Here is a 15814-nt window from a genome sequence, read left to right on the forward strand (position 1 = left end):
CCCTTTTCTGTTTAAAAATTACACACACACATTTGTGGGAATAGGAAAGGGTAGAGGTGTGGCTGCCCATCCCTGACCTTCTCTTCATGTTGCTGCCTTCCTTGGAAACTTGCAGGGCTCATGTACCTTAAGAAAAAACATTTTTATGCAGGGTTGCTGGATGTGAATTAGGGAATCAGGGCTGGATTTTTAAAAGAGGGAATCAATGTTTACACTGAAATTCCTTCCTTCTTCTTCTCCCAGCTTTATTACATTCTCAAATATCTAACCCCCCCCCCAAGTTTTTGTTTTTTTTAAAGGCAGCATATAATGGGTTGATTTCATCTTTTTAGTTACATGATAAAATAATTGTGTTTCATAAATTACCAATCTTATATGTTAGGTGTAGAGAACGTTTGGCCCTCCAGCTATATGCTGAACTGCAATTCCCATCTGCCCAGCTGGCATGGCCAATGGACAGGGATGATGGGAACTGTGGTCCAGCAACATCTGGAGGGTCAAAAGTTCCCCCTACACCTGCTATATAAGTAATGGTTGCAAGGATAATTTGTTCCAAGAACTGGAAGGGAACAGAGATACTCAAAACAGGAACATGAGAAAGTAGGTTGCATGAATAATAACAGTAGATAAACTCATACCCTTTTTAAAGAACTAAAGATGGCAGATAAAAATGTAACCGATATAATGAAAACAAGCAACTATTATTTACAGAAACAAAAAAAAATGTATTTTAATTACATTTTATATATCACATTTTGGAAACTTTGAGATAGAAATTTTGTGCATATAATTTTATGTTTACATTTACAAACCTTTTTTTTAAAAAAAGTGGGGGGAAGTTTAAATCAGCAGGCTATCCATGAGGAAACTACGCCTTCTGGGAAGCCTCAGAAATTACCAGCATTTGAACAAAGTCCTTTAGGATTCCAAAGGACTCCCACCCCACCCCCCAGCACGGCATACAGACATCTGCTGAAGTTTGAGCAATGGACTACTTTGGAATTGTGATTTCCTTCTCAGTTTCCTTAACTCTTCGCGCTCAGTATCTTTTTGACGTAGTTCTGGACGTTAACATGGAGCTGCGGAGCCGTGGCAGAAAATGTCTCCACAGCCAGCGCCTGTGCAGCCTCCGAGCCGCTCACCATGCCACGATAGATGGGCAGGGTGTACTTCTGCTTTCCCTGAAATCAAGCACAGAACGACAATGCATTAGAACGACTCACCACCAAAGCAGTGCTTACTCAATAGCCATTCAGTTTCACACCGCAACATTCTGTAATGCCCGAGTTCCTTCTGGTTTTGATGCAAAGATGAAACAGAAACAAAACATGGGTGCTGAAAGATATATGCTGAATTTTGAGTGCTTTCCCAAATAGATAAGGGATGCAGGTGGTGTTGTGGGTTAAACCACAGAGCCTAGGGCTTGCCGATCGGAAGGTTGGCGGTTCGAATCCCCACAACGGGGTGAGCTCCTGTTGCTCGGTCCCTGCTCCTGCCAACCTAGCAGTTCGAAAGCACAAAGTGCAAGTAGATAAATAGGTACCGCTCCAGCGGGAAGATAAATGGCGTTCCCGTGCGCTACTCTGGTTCACCAGAAGCGGCTTAGTCATGCTGGCCACATGACCTGGAAGCTGTACGCCGGCTCCCTCGGCCAATAAAGCGAGATGAGCGCCGCAACCCCAGAGTTGATCACGACTGGACCTAACAGTCAGGGGTCCCTTTACCTTTACCAAATAGATAACCCATGTTACTTGTAGTCTATAATGGATATAATCTATCTGCTCAGTGGCCTGCAGCACCCCACAACTTCCTATGAAGGTTAGGATTTTTTTCTCTCTCCAAACTTGCGAAAGAAATCCTCATCAGCAACACGTTTCTTTTTTACATGAGAAGGAGGAACTGTTAGTTCTGGGATGGGCAGGATCAAGGTGGCGGGGGAAAGGGCTGGCTGACACCACACCAAGCCTGTCCCCCAGCTTTCAACCAAGACAAGGGATCAATCTACTATTCAGTGGGTAAAATACTATCTTGGCTGTGAGTCCTAGAAGACCTGCTTCCCGTCTTGCAGGCCTTTCCCCGCCTGGTCTGAGAGGGCAGGGCACAGACTGACTCCAGCTACAAAAGCTGAAGCTGCTGAACAGACTCTTGGGCTGTGGTATAGTTTGGAGGCAGAGGGTTTGCCTAATCAATATTAATGTTTGTATCTTTATTTTAGACCTTATTATGATTTAGGTGGAAATTGTTTAATTTGGTTGCATACTTTTGATGTTTTATTCATTGTTTATGACGACTTTTGTTATGTCTATAATTTTGTGTTTTTTCATGTTGCAAGCTGCCTTGAGCATGGTTTGAACTTTGGAAAGGGGGCATAGAAATACAATTATGTATGTTTGTAAAAGCTACAGGATCCACATGCCTCCGAACCAACATCACACAGACAGATCAACCACAAACCTGGCTGTGAAGGAAGTCTTTCACTTTGCCAAACTCCGCCTCATGGTTGTTCTTGAGGAGAATCTGGCACCAACGGAGGCGCAGCTCTGCATTCCGTGCTTTGGAGATCTTGCTGTACATGGCACTCATCTTCTCAATGTTCCCTTCGCATGAAATGAGAGTTGAGGGTCATTCACTCCCAGAACAGATGGGAAATTAGCATAGCAAAAGTAGGCAAAAGCACTATATTCCAATTACTCTTTTTCTGAATGGTCACTGTGCTCATCTTGTTCACCAGCCTTTGCCAGTGCCATCCAGCTGTTTTACACTTCAATTCCCATCAGCCTCAGACAACAACATCTGGAGGGTACAAAATATGCAAAGGCAATTGTATACATGAGCTTTGCATTAAAATGTTTCAGACTTGAAATTTCCTCCACTGTCTTTTCAAGATACCCCTCTGGAAGCTATTGTATTGTATTTTTTCTAGCCACAGGCAGAGGGAAGGCATGATCACATGCTTTTATGCCCACAGAAAGTGTCTTGAACCAAAGGTGAACACTTCTGGAAGCTCTGCAAGCACCATCTTGGTAGTCAAGATAACCCCACAATTAATAGGTAGTTTTGTAACTGTGAATCCATATATAATTGGTTTGCTTTGATGCTATCCTCATCTGTGGGCCTGAGGTGCTGGGCTCTGAGCCCGAAAGGGGAACTAACTGAAGATATGGGTATTTGCCACCTATGCCCTCATGTGGTCAAGGGAAGCAATGGGGAACCCTAGCCAAAGTGACGTATGCTGCTTTGTGTATTAAAAAAAGGCATGTTTCCTTGGGGGTGGACAAGCCATCTCATTGCTGTGGTGTCCGTCCATGCATAAATACCGTATTTTTCTGTGTATAAGACTATATTTCCCCCCAAATTTTTAATGTTTAAAATTGGGGGTCATCTTATACATGGAATGTTTAAAATATTTATTTCTTAATTGGGTTAAAAAAATAGGGGTCGTCTTATACATGGGGGCGTCTTATAGACAGAAAAATACAGTACTCTCTACCCTCACTCCCAAACGCTCCAAGTTATTCCATCCCATGCTCTAATTTCTAGTTCTTGGGAGTCACCTGGCTTGCATCTCAATGTCAACAGTATTTATTCACAGTGCAACAATTCCCTCTGCCACGCTCAAAGAGTAATCTTACCATCTGGCAGCGGGGATTTCGCCAAGATCTTATCCAGGAAATAGACCACCTGGAAGGTTTTCCAAGTCGAGATATCTACTGCTCTAATTGCCTGCATGTCGCAGTCAGGAGATGCCCAGAGCTCTGCCAGGTTCTCAGCTGGCTTCATCAGCTCCTGCCCAGGTGAAAGGTCTGGAAGGTAGGGGGGCCAACCAGGTGTGTTCAGCCACCGATCAAACTCAAAGCCTGCCATGGAAACAAGAAGAGAGAAGCTTGTTGGACTCAATACTGGAAGTTCTTAAGCTACTAACAACCTGTTTATTCATCCTGGTTTGCTTGCACAAAGCTTACATGGTGGTTAGACTAGGTCTACTCTTTACTGAGCATTTGTTCTGATTTGTTTACAGAGTGGTTATAGCACTATAAGCATTCAACAGCATCCACTTCATTGAGCCAGGGCACACGTTACTTTCACTGCATCTAGAGCCTCCATGCTCCTGCCAGCAGGTTACCTAAATGTCTGGCAGAACAACCCTCTGGATTGCAAAACATTATTCACTTTTGGACAAAGGAAAGATGACCAGAGGAACCATGGTTCAGTGGGATCATGCATGGTTTATAGCAGTGATGGCTAATGTATGGCCCTCCAGGTGTTGCTGTACTTTCATTCCCATCATCACTGACAACTGGCCCTGCTGGCAGGGGCTGATGGGAGTCGGAATCCAATAAAATCTGCAGGTCTGCAGATCCCTCACCTCACAGGCATAATGTATCAAGTTGATCCTTAGCATCAGCTCTTTGCCAGAAAACTTAAGACAGTTATTGACAATCAGCTTCATATGACTCTATGCCCCAGATAGCAGAATTCCAGCTAGAAGCCCAGCTCAGATGTTTTGCAACTGTTCTCTTATTACCATCCTCAATGCATTTGGCTAGTAACCAGATGCAATATCTTTTAAAGGTAGCAGGAGCTCTGCCAGACTTTGGCCCTTCAAAACTAACAGGCAAGATGTGTACTTTGGAAATGCAACCTAAGGAATAAAGGCAATGAATCATGGGTGGAAAGAGTCAACATGGTGAGCTGAATCTAGAAAAAGGCAGCATGAAAGCATGGGGAACACTGGGAGGAATGTTCACTCCTAATCACCTTGACTGTAAGGAAGAACTGCTGCCCAAAGCTTTGTGCCAATTCAGAATGATGCTTCTCTAGCAGTTATACTTGGCTAATATTCTGGAGATGTTTTTTGCAACTGCAGAGTATGGAGAGTATGCAAAGGATGGGTGTTTTTGCCATCTTAAAAAGTGTCTTTGGAGAACTGGGAAAGAGACACTTGCTACCTCCAAGATTTACATAAAAGTTACGTGCTTGGTCCTGAAATTATGGACAAATATATAAAAAGTAGGAACTGTTGCTGACCTGGAATGGTATCTACCCCTTTCTTCTTCAGCTCTGGGAAATAATTCAAGTAGAACTCTAGTGCTTCATCTGCTGTGATGCTCTGAAACTTGAATTGGTTGACATACCCCTGCCAGAGAGAGAGATTGCCCTAAATTAAACTGTGGTCTGAATGGTGCACCTGTAACATTTCACCTTTACTTAATCAACCACTCATGAGTAACTCTTTCAGCAAAGAACATCAGCTCATGTTCAGCCTGCAATTACCTGCTCCAACTAGACTGGGTCGTAGCACCCCAGGTTTTAGAGGCTGAGATACCTGTCTGCTTAAAAAAGGAACAAATATCCCCCTTCAATACCTGAATGTTTTTTCAGGTTTTATGCCAACATCATATATTCCTGATTCAGCAAGATTTCATTTCTCCATACTCCCTCTGTTTGCTCACACTGCTTGCGGGTATCTTTGCAGAATCTCTTAAGTGCAACATGCATGGCTGATGACTTTGCTCCCCACTTAAGGAACGCTACAGCTTAAGACAAATCTCTCAGAAACAGCTTCTCTGTGACAAGTTACTCAGCTTCCAAGATTTCATGTTTCAGTTCCAAGCAACGTGGGATGCTACAGCTTACTTTCTGATGTTATCATCAGTGCTTGCCCAGGAACATCCTTTGCAAACATACAGGGAATCCTTTTTGGCCCAGTGGACTTGATCATTATTTGGGCCCACCCCATTGGCCAGCTTTGAGAAGTGTGTGGGGCAGCCCACCTAACATCGTCATGATGTCAGATGATTGAAAGCTGGGTTCTTCTGCTCACTGTCAAAGTCCATTGTGCAGTGCAAAGTGCTGAGAAAAGGACTGGAAAAACTGCTTCCTTTCCCATATAGGGGCTGGGCACCCACAAAATGCAGGGGCAACCATGCAAGCACCACACACAGTGGAAAGAGCACGACGTTCAGGCAGGGGGTGGAGGAACAGACAGCGTGGAGCTTGGGTGGGAAGGGTCCAGTCGCTGCTGCACTGCTGGAGCTTGCGCCCCACCCCATGGTATGATGTCATGACGCTACCGTGTGTGTCATGATGTCAAGATGTGTGCATGATGATGTCACGGCGTGGGCAAGTCGTGCTGGGCACCCACAGTGTAGGGCCCAATTTGGCACCATTGCCCATGGGGAAAGTAGCTGCACACCCAATCCAGCCATGTTTCTACCTGCCCCACATCTGATGTCATATAGGACAGGTGGGCATGATTTGGAGAAAACATCCTCATGGTCCTAATGCAGCCCGTGGACCAGAGGTTGCGCATTCCTATCCTAGAGGAAGCCAATTTCCCAAGACTCCCATGAAGCACAGACAAGTCCCAGGCTAACATACAGTACCTGGAGGAAAGCATCAAACTTCTTCTGGTCCCCAACAAGGTGAGCAAGGTAGGAGACAAAACAGTAGCCCTTTTCATAAGGGGTTTCATTATAGGTGTCCTCAGGATCAACACCTGGGCAGAAGAAACAACTAGCATAAGATTTACAACACCCAGTTGCCAGTATTACAAAAGGAAAAGCCTTATTAGAAATGATTGAGCCACATTAAGCCACAACCCAAATTTCTGTATATAACTGATTATTCAGATTTCTTTTCTTGAACACAAGGAAACAATGATGTGACTTGAATTCATAGGCACTGGACCAATACAGACCTGGCTCTATTTTCACTCTGAGCTTGTTGAGGGGATGGTCTTCTCCGGTGTTGTCCATATGTTGGCGAAGCAAAGCTCTCCCTGTGGCAGCTTCTAAGCAAGTATAAGCAGCACCTGGTTTTAGGGGCAAGCAAAGGAAGAAGCTGAGCTAGTGTTTTTAAGCTCCTGGCCATCAAACCAAACTGCCTGCTTGATAGTCTGGGATCAGTCATGAATATATAGTAAAGATCATGTGGAGCACAGCATCACTGTTACTGGAGACGAAAGAACCCAGTTGAGACCTGCAGGCAGATCCCACTAGAAACACAACAGAAGCAATACTTTCTGTTAACCATTGGCAAGTGTGTGATGTCTTTCTTTCAAATGGAATTCTGAAAAGGAAATTCAAATTATTCAGGGTGACACATGGAACACTCCCGTCAGGAAGCTGCACCCCTCAGGAACGCAGATGGGAGCACCTGATAGCATTCCTAGCATCAAGCTCTCTCTGCACATGGAAAGTGAATGGCAGGTGGAAAGTTTCTTTAGCCTAGCCTACACAAAACAATGCCTTAGCTGAAGTTGTACAATACTGTGAAGACTGCAGGGTGTATAGTACAATAGGCACCAAGACAAAAGAACTTAAAAATATTTTAATAGTATATTCATATGAAGTTAGTGCTACAGATAACTTTAGTTTTCAGCTTTATCCCACCAGCATACTTTATATGTGTTCTCAGTGTGACAAAGCAGCCTGCTGCCTATGCGAATTCCCACCACGATAAACCTGTTTGGTCTTTTTGGCATTCTGAACTAACATAACTAATCTTCTTTAATACAGATGAGGATGATCAACTCATCCTCACAGTCAATCTCATGCTAAGAATTCTCACTACCCAAGGAGCCAGAATCTAGTACGAAAAGAGTATTACAACTGATACATGATTTTGGACAGGTCGCAGGATTTAAGCTAAATAAACAAAAAACGAAGGTGTTAGGGAAAAATATGACAGATACAGAGTCAGAACGGTTTCAGAGAGAAACAGAATTATCATTGGTGAAAAAGGTAAAGTACCTAGGGGTTAATATAACAGCCAAAAATCTGAGTCTATTTAAGGATAATTATGAAAAATGTTGGTCTGAAATTAAGAGAGACTTGGAAAGTTGGGCAAAACTGAAGCTTTCTTTGTTAGGCCGAATTGCTGCCATTAAGATGAATGTGCTGCCAAAGATGTTGTTCTTGTTCCAAACATTGCAAATTGTGGACAAAACGGAGTGTTTCCGGAGGTGGCAGAGAGATATTTCCAAATTTGTCTGGCAGGGCAAAAAGCCTAGAATCAAGTTTAAGATATTAACAGATGCAAAGGAAAGAGGGGGCTTTGCCCTGCCAGACTTAAGGCTGTACTATGAAGCCGCAGCTTTCTGCTGGCTAAAAGATTGGCTACTTCTCGAAGACACTGATGTGTTAGATCTGGAAGGTTATAACAATGCTTTTGGTTGGCATGCATATTTGTGGTATGACAAAGTTAAGATTAACAAGGCCTTTAAGAACCATATTGTCAGAAAAGCAGTGTTTAATGTCTGGACAAAATACAAAGACTTATTGGAAAATAAAACTCCAAGGTGGCTTTCACCTTTGGAAGCTAAGGCCTGGAAAAGACCCAATATGGAAGCCTACTGGCCAAAATATTGGGAACTGTTAGAAAAAGACGGAGATAATTGGAAATTGCAGAGTATGGAGAAAATGAAGGATAAAGTGTGAGAATGGTTACACTACGCTCAGATTAAGGAAATTTTTAAAAGTGACAAAAAGTTAGGATTCCAGGTGGAGAAATCGAAGTTGGAAACAGAACTGTTAGAACCTAAGACTAAGGTACTTTCAAGAATGTATAATTTGCTGTTGAAATGGAATACACAAGACGAAATGGTTAAGTCGGCTATGATAAAATGGGCACAGGACATTGGGCATAACATTATGTTTGAGGACTGGGAAAGGTTGTGGACCACTGGGTTGAATTTTACTGCATGTAATGCTTTGAAAGAAAATGTAATGAAAATGATATACAGATGGTACATGACCCCAGTTAAACTTGCCAAAATATACCATTCGTCTGATAATAAATGCTGGAAATGTAAAGAAAATGAAGGAACATTCTTCCACCTCTGGTGGACTTGCCCCAAAGTGAAGGCCTTCTGGGAAATGATATATAACGAGCTGAAAAAGGTATTTAAGTATACCTTTACTAAGAAACCAGAGGCCTTTCTTCTGGGCATTGTCGACCAGAAGGTGTTAAAGAAAGATAGAACATTTTTCATGTACGCAACAACAGCAGCAAGGATACTACTCGCTAAGAACTGGAAAACTCAAGATCTACCCACACTGGAAGAATGGCAGATGCAACTGATGGACTATATGCAACTGGCGGAGATGACTGGCAGAATCCGAGACCTGGGAGAAGAAAGGATTGAAGAAGATTGGAAGAAATTCAAGATTTACTTGCAGAAATATTGTGATTTAGTGGAATGTTAAGAAGGATGCTTGGTTATAAATAATTGGCCATCACTAAAATAGATCAAGAATTGATGATAAGAGAGATTAAGAGAAACAAATTTGCAGGAGAATTATTTTATTGTATTTAAGTAAGTGGTTATAGATTTGGAAATAAGATGATAATTTGCTTGACAAAAATTTATTAATGATGTAAATGGGAGCGGGAGACGTGAGGAAGTTCAAGGATATTATGAAATTTTGTTAAAACAAAGCAATAATGTTTATTATCATTGTATTCTTTTTTTCTAAAAACTCTAATAAATATTTATAAAAAAAAAAAAAAGAATTCTCACTACCCAGGGAGACAGCTAGATTCAAAATCACACTGAGTAGAATCACCCATACTGAATTCATCCTTCCTCTACTAAACATTCAAGAGGAAATGACTCCTGGAATGGAGTAGCTCAGGAAAGGAATTGGCTAGCACACTGAGCAGGAGCATTCCACACTTTCTTTGTTGTTGTTACATTTCCCACCTGTATACCACCAACACCCTTATCCTTATTATGAGAATGTGTTTGTGTTACGTTTGGGGTTTCCCCCCCCCCCCAAAAAGAAGCTCTTGATCTGGTTCATGAATTTACATATTGATGTTTCTATTTAACTGCTCTGGATGCTAATTGTAGAAGAGCAGAATATATCAAGGCACTAAACAGCATGGGCGTTGCCCAACAGGTAACTCACCATAAATTTCTTTAGTGATCCTCCTCTGTGCATACATAGTGAAGCCTTCATTCAGCCAAAACTCTCCCCAATGGGCATTGGTGACCAGATTGCCAAACCAGCTATGCGAGATCTCGTGGATAATCACATCTGCTAGGGAGCGATCGCCGGCCAACAGGCATGGAGTCACAAAGGTGATACAGGGGTTCTCCATCCCCCCGAAAGGGAACGAGGGAGGCATAAACAGAACATCGTACCTGCCAAAAGCAAAGCTTGTGATCAAGGAGACAACATCTGTCATGAGGCTCTGCGCCTCCCCAGACAGTATTCCAATGGTTTTTCTTTAAGGAAGGGATGGGGGGATCCAGTAGCCCTTGTTTGTGGACTCTCAACACCCAAAAGCACTGGCCAACATAGCCATTGGCAAGGGATGCTGGAAGGTGTAGCCCAACAACACCCAGAGGGTCCCTGATATAAGGAATACTAATATCCTGCTGTTACTGCCCACTCCACTTTTGTGTGTGAGTGTGGCAGTGGTTCGTCCCCAGGTTTCAGGTACCAGAATACAAATTTGCCAAAAAGGCTCAGCAATACTCAGGGTTCTAGGCACTTGAAGCATAGTGCAGTTTGACTGGCGGATGCCATCAACCAGAATTCACTTTTGCTCAAGAGTGGGAAATTTCTGCTTGCTCATCTTCAGCAAAAGTTCATAGAAGATAGGAAACCACCTTAGAGCAGGGCCAGACCATATATCCATCAAGACTGCACTGTGCAAGTGGACTGTGGGTCATGAAAGCTTATGCAACAATAATGTGCTAGTCCCTCAAGTGCTACAGGTCTGCTGCTGCAGCAGATTAACATGACTACCCCTCTAGAAACTGACCAGCATTATTACTTGAGACTTGCAGAAGCTTCCTGGCAGAGGTCTTTCACATCACTAGTTATTGCATCCTTTTACCTGGAGATGCCAGGGATTAAACTTGGGACCTTCTGCATGCAATGCATGTGTCCCACCACCAACTTAGTCTCAGCCCAAAGACTGAAGTATGACTCAAGGGATTTAAGAACATGAATGATCTGTCTTAGCCAAGTCACACCATTGATCCACCAAGGTAAGCACTGCCTACTTTAGTGACTTATGAGTGGTTCCCAGGGTTTAGATGAAGCGTCCTTCCCAGCTGTGCTTGGAAATGCCAGACTGGACTTCTGCATGCAAGGCAGGTGCTCTTACCATTGAGATATAGCTTTTCCTGGTTCAGGTAAGCTGACTTAAGGAAAGGATAAAATGTATGGCATCTCTATGCCCAATCTGGGGATCAATGGGTGCATGTTTGCAAAGACTTCAAGGGAAGCCTTCCCTGAAGCAGCAAGACATACCTTTCCCATACATATGGTCCAAAAAGCTTCTCTCCCGTGCTAAGAAACTCTTCAATCACACCATCGTACTCTTTCTTAGCAGCCTCAATCAGGCAGGGCTCGGCCCATACATGGCTCCTAGCATGGGATGAAAACAAATGGGTGGAAATGTAAGAAATTGGAAATTGGAAGAAAACACCCTAAGTCACATAAACAGCAACACATTCATTAACGTCAGTTTGCTAAGGAATCACTCCTATGGTTGCTTGTGGGACATAAGAAGGCATTCTGTACTGCATATGAAGAAGCCATTCTAGTAGTGAAAGGGCTTTCTTCCACATCAAAATATAAAAGTTACAATAATGGAAGTTGGAGTCCAGCAATGCCTGGAAGGCCAGGGGTTTCGCTAGATGCTGCTTATCAGCCTCTCTACGCAGAGATAGGCAAGGACCCCAGAAATTCCAGCTTGCAGCAAGAGCCTGTGGTCTTGCATTGGAGGAATATAATTAGTTTGTTTAATTGTTCTGTCATTTAACTTCTAATTACTGCCTTAATTCTTTTGGTAGCCTTGCTGTTAAGTCATTTTGAAGATTTCTTTTAAAGCTAACAGTACAGCTGAACAAACAGTAAGGCAGACATAAACAATGCAGTGGCTCATCTGTATCCCTGCAGCCAGCCACGCTCTTACCTGGGTCCAACTTCAGCAGAAACTATGTCCCCAACAACCAGGGCAACCAGATAGGATGGGATGCGCAGAGGCATCTTGAAGTAGAAAGTGTTGTCCTTCTGCTTCTCCCGGGTAACTGCACTCATCACTGCTGTGAAACCCTCAGGGACCTAACAGACAAACAAAGGCAGGCTTGTTGCGCAATGAAAAGGAGCACTTGCTGATTGGGGATGGGTCTTGTTTTATTTATTTCAAGTATATCACACTTTTCCTCCAATGTGCTTGAGGCGGCATGCATGGTCCTCCTCCCCCACTCTGTGTTTCCCCTTCACAACAGTCCTGGGTTAGGTTTGGTGAGGAAGGTTAGACTGAGAGACAGCTGGGATAGCTCAGTCGGTAGAACATGAGACTCTCAATCTCAGGGCCGTGGGTTTGAGTCCCACACTGGGCAAGAGACTCCTGCATTGCAGAGTGCTGGACTTAGATGACCCTCATGGTCCCTTCCAATTCCATGAACCAACTGGCTCAAATTCACCCAGTGCGATACAGAATACATCACCACAGATGGAGAAGCTGCTGGGAGACAGGCCTGACCAGAGGATGGCAAGACTGGGCCTTTGTTAGGGCCCCAAGTCTAGCAGAGGGTCTACCTCCCTAGGAGTGGGGGTGGGTGGAGGAGAAGGCAGCAGTGGAATGGGTAACGGCTCTTGTGAGGCTTGGGCTGTGGAAGCAGTGGCAGGGATTCTGCTGCTTGAGGCCGCTGCCTCACCCCGCCAAACGATAGTGCCGGCCCTGGCTTACCTTTATAAGAGCAGAGTATGTACTTTTAACGGCAGGGGTGTCAAAGCAAGGGAAAAAGCTCCTATTCAGAACAGCTTGGCCTTGCGTGTACATATAGGGCTTCTGCTTCCCTGCTGTCTGCTCAGGAGTAAGCCAACACACCTAGCAAGAGACAAAAGACAGTTCTTCTGTGAGCAGTGGGATACTTTACCTGGATGTGTGCAGAGTACGTGATCTTGACAGCCGGGGTGTGAAAGCCAGGGAAAAGGGACCTGTTGAGCACAGGAAAGCCAGAGGTGTAAAGAAACGGCTTCTCCTTCTGGGCAGTTTGATAAGAATCCAGAAAGGAGATCTATAAGAGGAGGTACAGGATCAAGCTGTCATTTCTGTTCTGCCTTCAGTTGCTATTAGCCAACAAGCACTAGAATCTGCACACGACCCAAATACGCTAACACAAAGTTCCCTGGGATTTCCCAGCGTGGGATGTTCCAGATCTTCAGGTTTTCAAGAGAGCACCTATGAACTATTTCTAAGATGTGCACAGTCAGCACTCACCAATGTGCAGCCCTTGGACTTCTTCAAGGTGTACATTAATGTAATCAGGACTGGGCAGAGGTCCAAAGAAATAAAGGCATTTTCTTCTTCATACAAGCAGCCTTAATGCAGTTATTAGGTTTTACAAAGTGGTGAGGAAAACCGATTACATGGTTTGAGAAATGCTAAATCCAAAAATTATCCAAGGAAATGTATCAGTGCAATTATAGGTGTGTGGGATGGAGGAATCAGATCATGGCTGTAGGTGGAAGTCCTAACTCTTTCCTCCATGTAGCTTTCCTGCTCTAAATGCCTCCCAGGCTCCTATTTTTCTCTGTGGAGCAAGCATACAAGGACCATAATGGGTATAAAACAAACAGGAGGTAGAGAGGTTGATTCAGATTGAGGAGATGGATCAGCAAAGAGGGTTAAACCCCCTTCAGCTGCACTAAACCTCAGGCCTGATTCCTACCCCCACCATGTTGGATGGCTCCAACATCCAAGATTCGTATTATTGGTCTCCCACATCACGTTTAGTTCAACCCAGTATCTCTGCGAATTGAGAGAACATGCTCAGCTTTGCAGTTCACAAAATCCATCCAGAGTAAAACGACATCCCTCTTCTGGTTTTGTGCTCGAAAGATAGATTGGAATATTCACTTCACTGGAGATACATTTGAAAGCAGGGGAGAGGGGGCTTCACTGTTACTACAAGTACAAAAGGCTGTTTAAAATGCATTAAAATGCATTAAAAACAGGCCTACCAATTCACTACCATGGGAAGGGTTTAGCATTCTCATCATGAGTGTGACACCCTACAATTCTCTTGTTCAGTACTACTGACTGCATGGAACTGTAACGATTACACTGAGAGTCCTCCCTTCCATTAATGTGAGCTGATATCCCCGTGCAAGTGGAGACTTCTGCTAAATTTTACTGTCTAGGGGATGCCAAACACCAGGCTAAATTCAGCAGGCTTGCAGATGGCTGGGATTGAACCTGGACCCTTCGGCTTGCAAGGCTGAGCTACGTCCCATAAGGAAAGATGTCCATAGGCAGTGGTACCTCGGGTTACATACAAGAGCAAGAAAGGCAAGTTCACTTCCTTTCCCTTGCCAAAGCTCCTGAATAATGAGGGAAAGGGACAATTATGAAAATCAGGATGGGTGGTGCAATAGCAGAGCAATGGCATCACTGCAGCCCAGGCACACCTAGGCATGCCTTTAGCTTTGGAACACAGCCCATGAAGATCTAAGGAAGGAAAAACTTATGATGCTGAGGGCAGCACGTCTGAGCATGTGCAGAGTGTATATTTCCCAAGTCTTGAGCTACTGCTGCCAGCAAACCTCTCTCCCCATTAAGAGGAAGGGCTTTCGTGTCCAAAGGCGCAACTTGAACCTTGCACGCTTCCCGCCCTCGGCTGGGGGAAGGGACCGGGGCAGATCCGCGCGTCCTCCGGCTCCGCCCGCCTCTCTCCCCGACTCACCCCGGGCCCCGCTCCGGCTCTGTAGGCGATCTCCAGCACCACCGTGTCCCCGCACGTCAGAGGCTCCGGCAGGGTGACGTGCAGCGCCGAGCCGTAGCTGGCGAACGGGCGGCTCTGGAAGGCGAGCGGCCTCAGCGCGCCTGGCTGCGGGCCCTGCCCTTCGCCGCAGCGGCTCCCCGGCGGCGCCAGCCCGGCGCCTTCCACCTCGACGCTGGGGTGCGAGTCCAGCACCACTTCGCTGGCGCGGTCCCGCAGGCATGTCAGCTCCAGGCGGACGCAGCCTTGCAAGTGCCCCGAGCCGGCCGGCCCGAAGTGCGCGCTCAGCGCCAGGTGCAGGTGCCGGAGCTGGAAGGAGTCCGCGCTGCAAGCCGACGCCGCGTCCCGGGCCGCCGCCATCGCCGAGAAAGAGGCCAGCCCAAGCGGCGGAAAGGCGGACGAGGCTCAGCCCACGGGGCGGAGCGAGCAGAGCGCTTTCAAAGCGCCCGGCGGGCCGTGCTCGCGTCGGATCTGTTGCCCGCAGAGCGGATTTCTCGGCTCCTTTGGGGGCGCTGCCCTTCAGTGGGTCATGTTCTGCTGTGTTTTAGAATGGCTGGGGCAGGCAAGTCAGATGGGCGGGATACAAAGAATAAATTATTATTATTATTATTATGGGTTTTTATTTCCTTTTCATTGATCTGTATATCCTACTGACTTTTCGCAGCTAAATTCAAAATCAATAAACATTTCAAAAAAGTAGTGACAGTGACAGCTGTTTCTTTGAAGAAAGCCCAACTATTGCAATACTGCTAATAATTATAGAGTAGTGGGCAGAAGCGTAGCCCCTCTTTCCAAGTAGTAAAAGCAAAGATGTAATTACATGTACGCTCAAACTTCTATCTTCTTCTTATGTGGAAAAATAAGCAGACAGGAGGACGCAAAGCCAAGCCAATACAATACTGTAGGTGTTTGGCCTTGTGAAAGAAGGTGTGTCTGAGGAGGTGTGGCCTGCAGGGATAGAGGCGGGGCCTGGAAGGACATACTGTACTGTACTGTACTGTATTTGGGTTCAGGCCTGATGTTCTTTATTGCTGACTTACGTATGGACAGCGAAACACACAC

General features: G+C 45.0%; 1 protein-coding gene across 2 annotated transcripts; it reads right to left on the reverse strand.

Annotated features, from left to right (window-relative positions):
* Positions 1-723: 723 nt before the first annotated feature.
* RNPEP (arginyl aminopeptidase) lies at positions 724-15127 on the reverse strand. Of its 2 annotated transcripts, none has more exons than XM_081914420.1 (11): positions 14717-15127; positions 12718-12858; positions 11938-12086; positions 11271-11387; positions 9915-10150; positions 6701-6814; positions 6387-6499; positions 5029-5137; positions 3633-3857; positions 2455-2597; positions 724-1181 (listed from the first exon to the last, which is right to left on the reverse strand). In XM_081914420.1, exons 1-11 carry the CDS (start codon positions 15110-15112, stop codon positions 1026-1028), a joined length of 1899 nt encoding a protein of 632 aa, XP_081770546.1. In that variant the 5' UTR covers positions 15113-15127; the 3' UTR covers positions 724-1025. The 2 variants fall into 2 exon arrangements, with proteins under 2 accessions (XP_081770546.1, XP_081770547.1); XM_081914421.1 differs by lacking the exon at positions 12718-12858 and adding an exon at positions 12908-13048.
* Between the last annotated feature and the right edge of the window lie 687 nt (positions 15128-15814).

The sequence above is a fragment of the Podarcis melisellensis genome, assembly GCF_964234715.1.
Source record: "Podarcis melisellensis genome assembly, chromosome: 6".
Classification (NCBI taxonomy): Eukaryota; Metazoa; Chordata; class Lepidosauria; order Squamata; family Lacertidae; genus Podarcis; species Podarcis melisellensis.

Bases quoted from the DNA above. Each gene is read 5' to 3' on its own strand.
- RNPEP (XM_081914420.1), bottom strand. From the start codon at position 15,112: ATGGCGGCGGCCCGGGACGCGGCGTCGGCTTGCAGCGCGGACTCCTTC. The intron at 11,388-11,937 runs GTAAGAGCGTGG...ATCCCATGCTAG, and splicing joins TCTGCTGAAGTTGGACCCAG to GAGCCATGTATGGGCCGAGC. The intron at 3,858-5,028 runs GTCAGCAACAGT...TTTCCATGGCAG, and splicing joins AGGGGTAGATACCATTCCAG to GCTTTGAGTTTGATCGGTGG.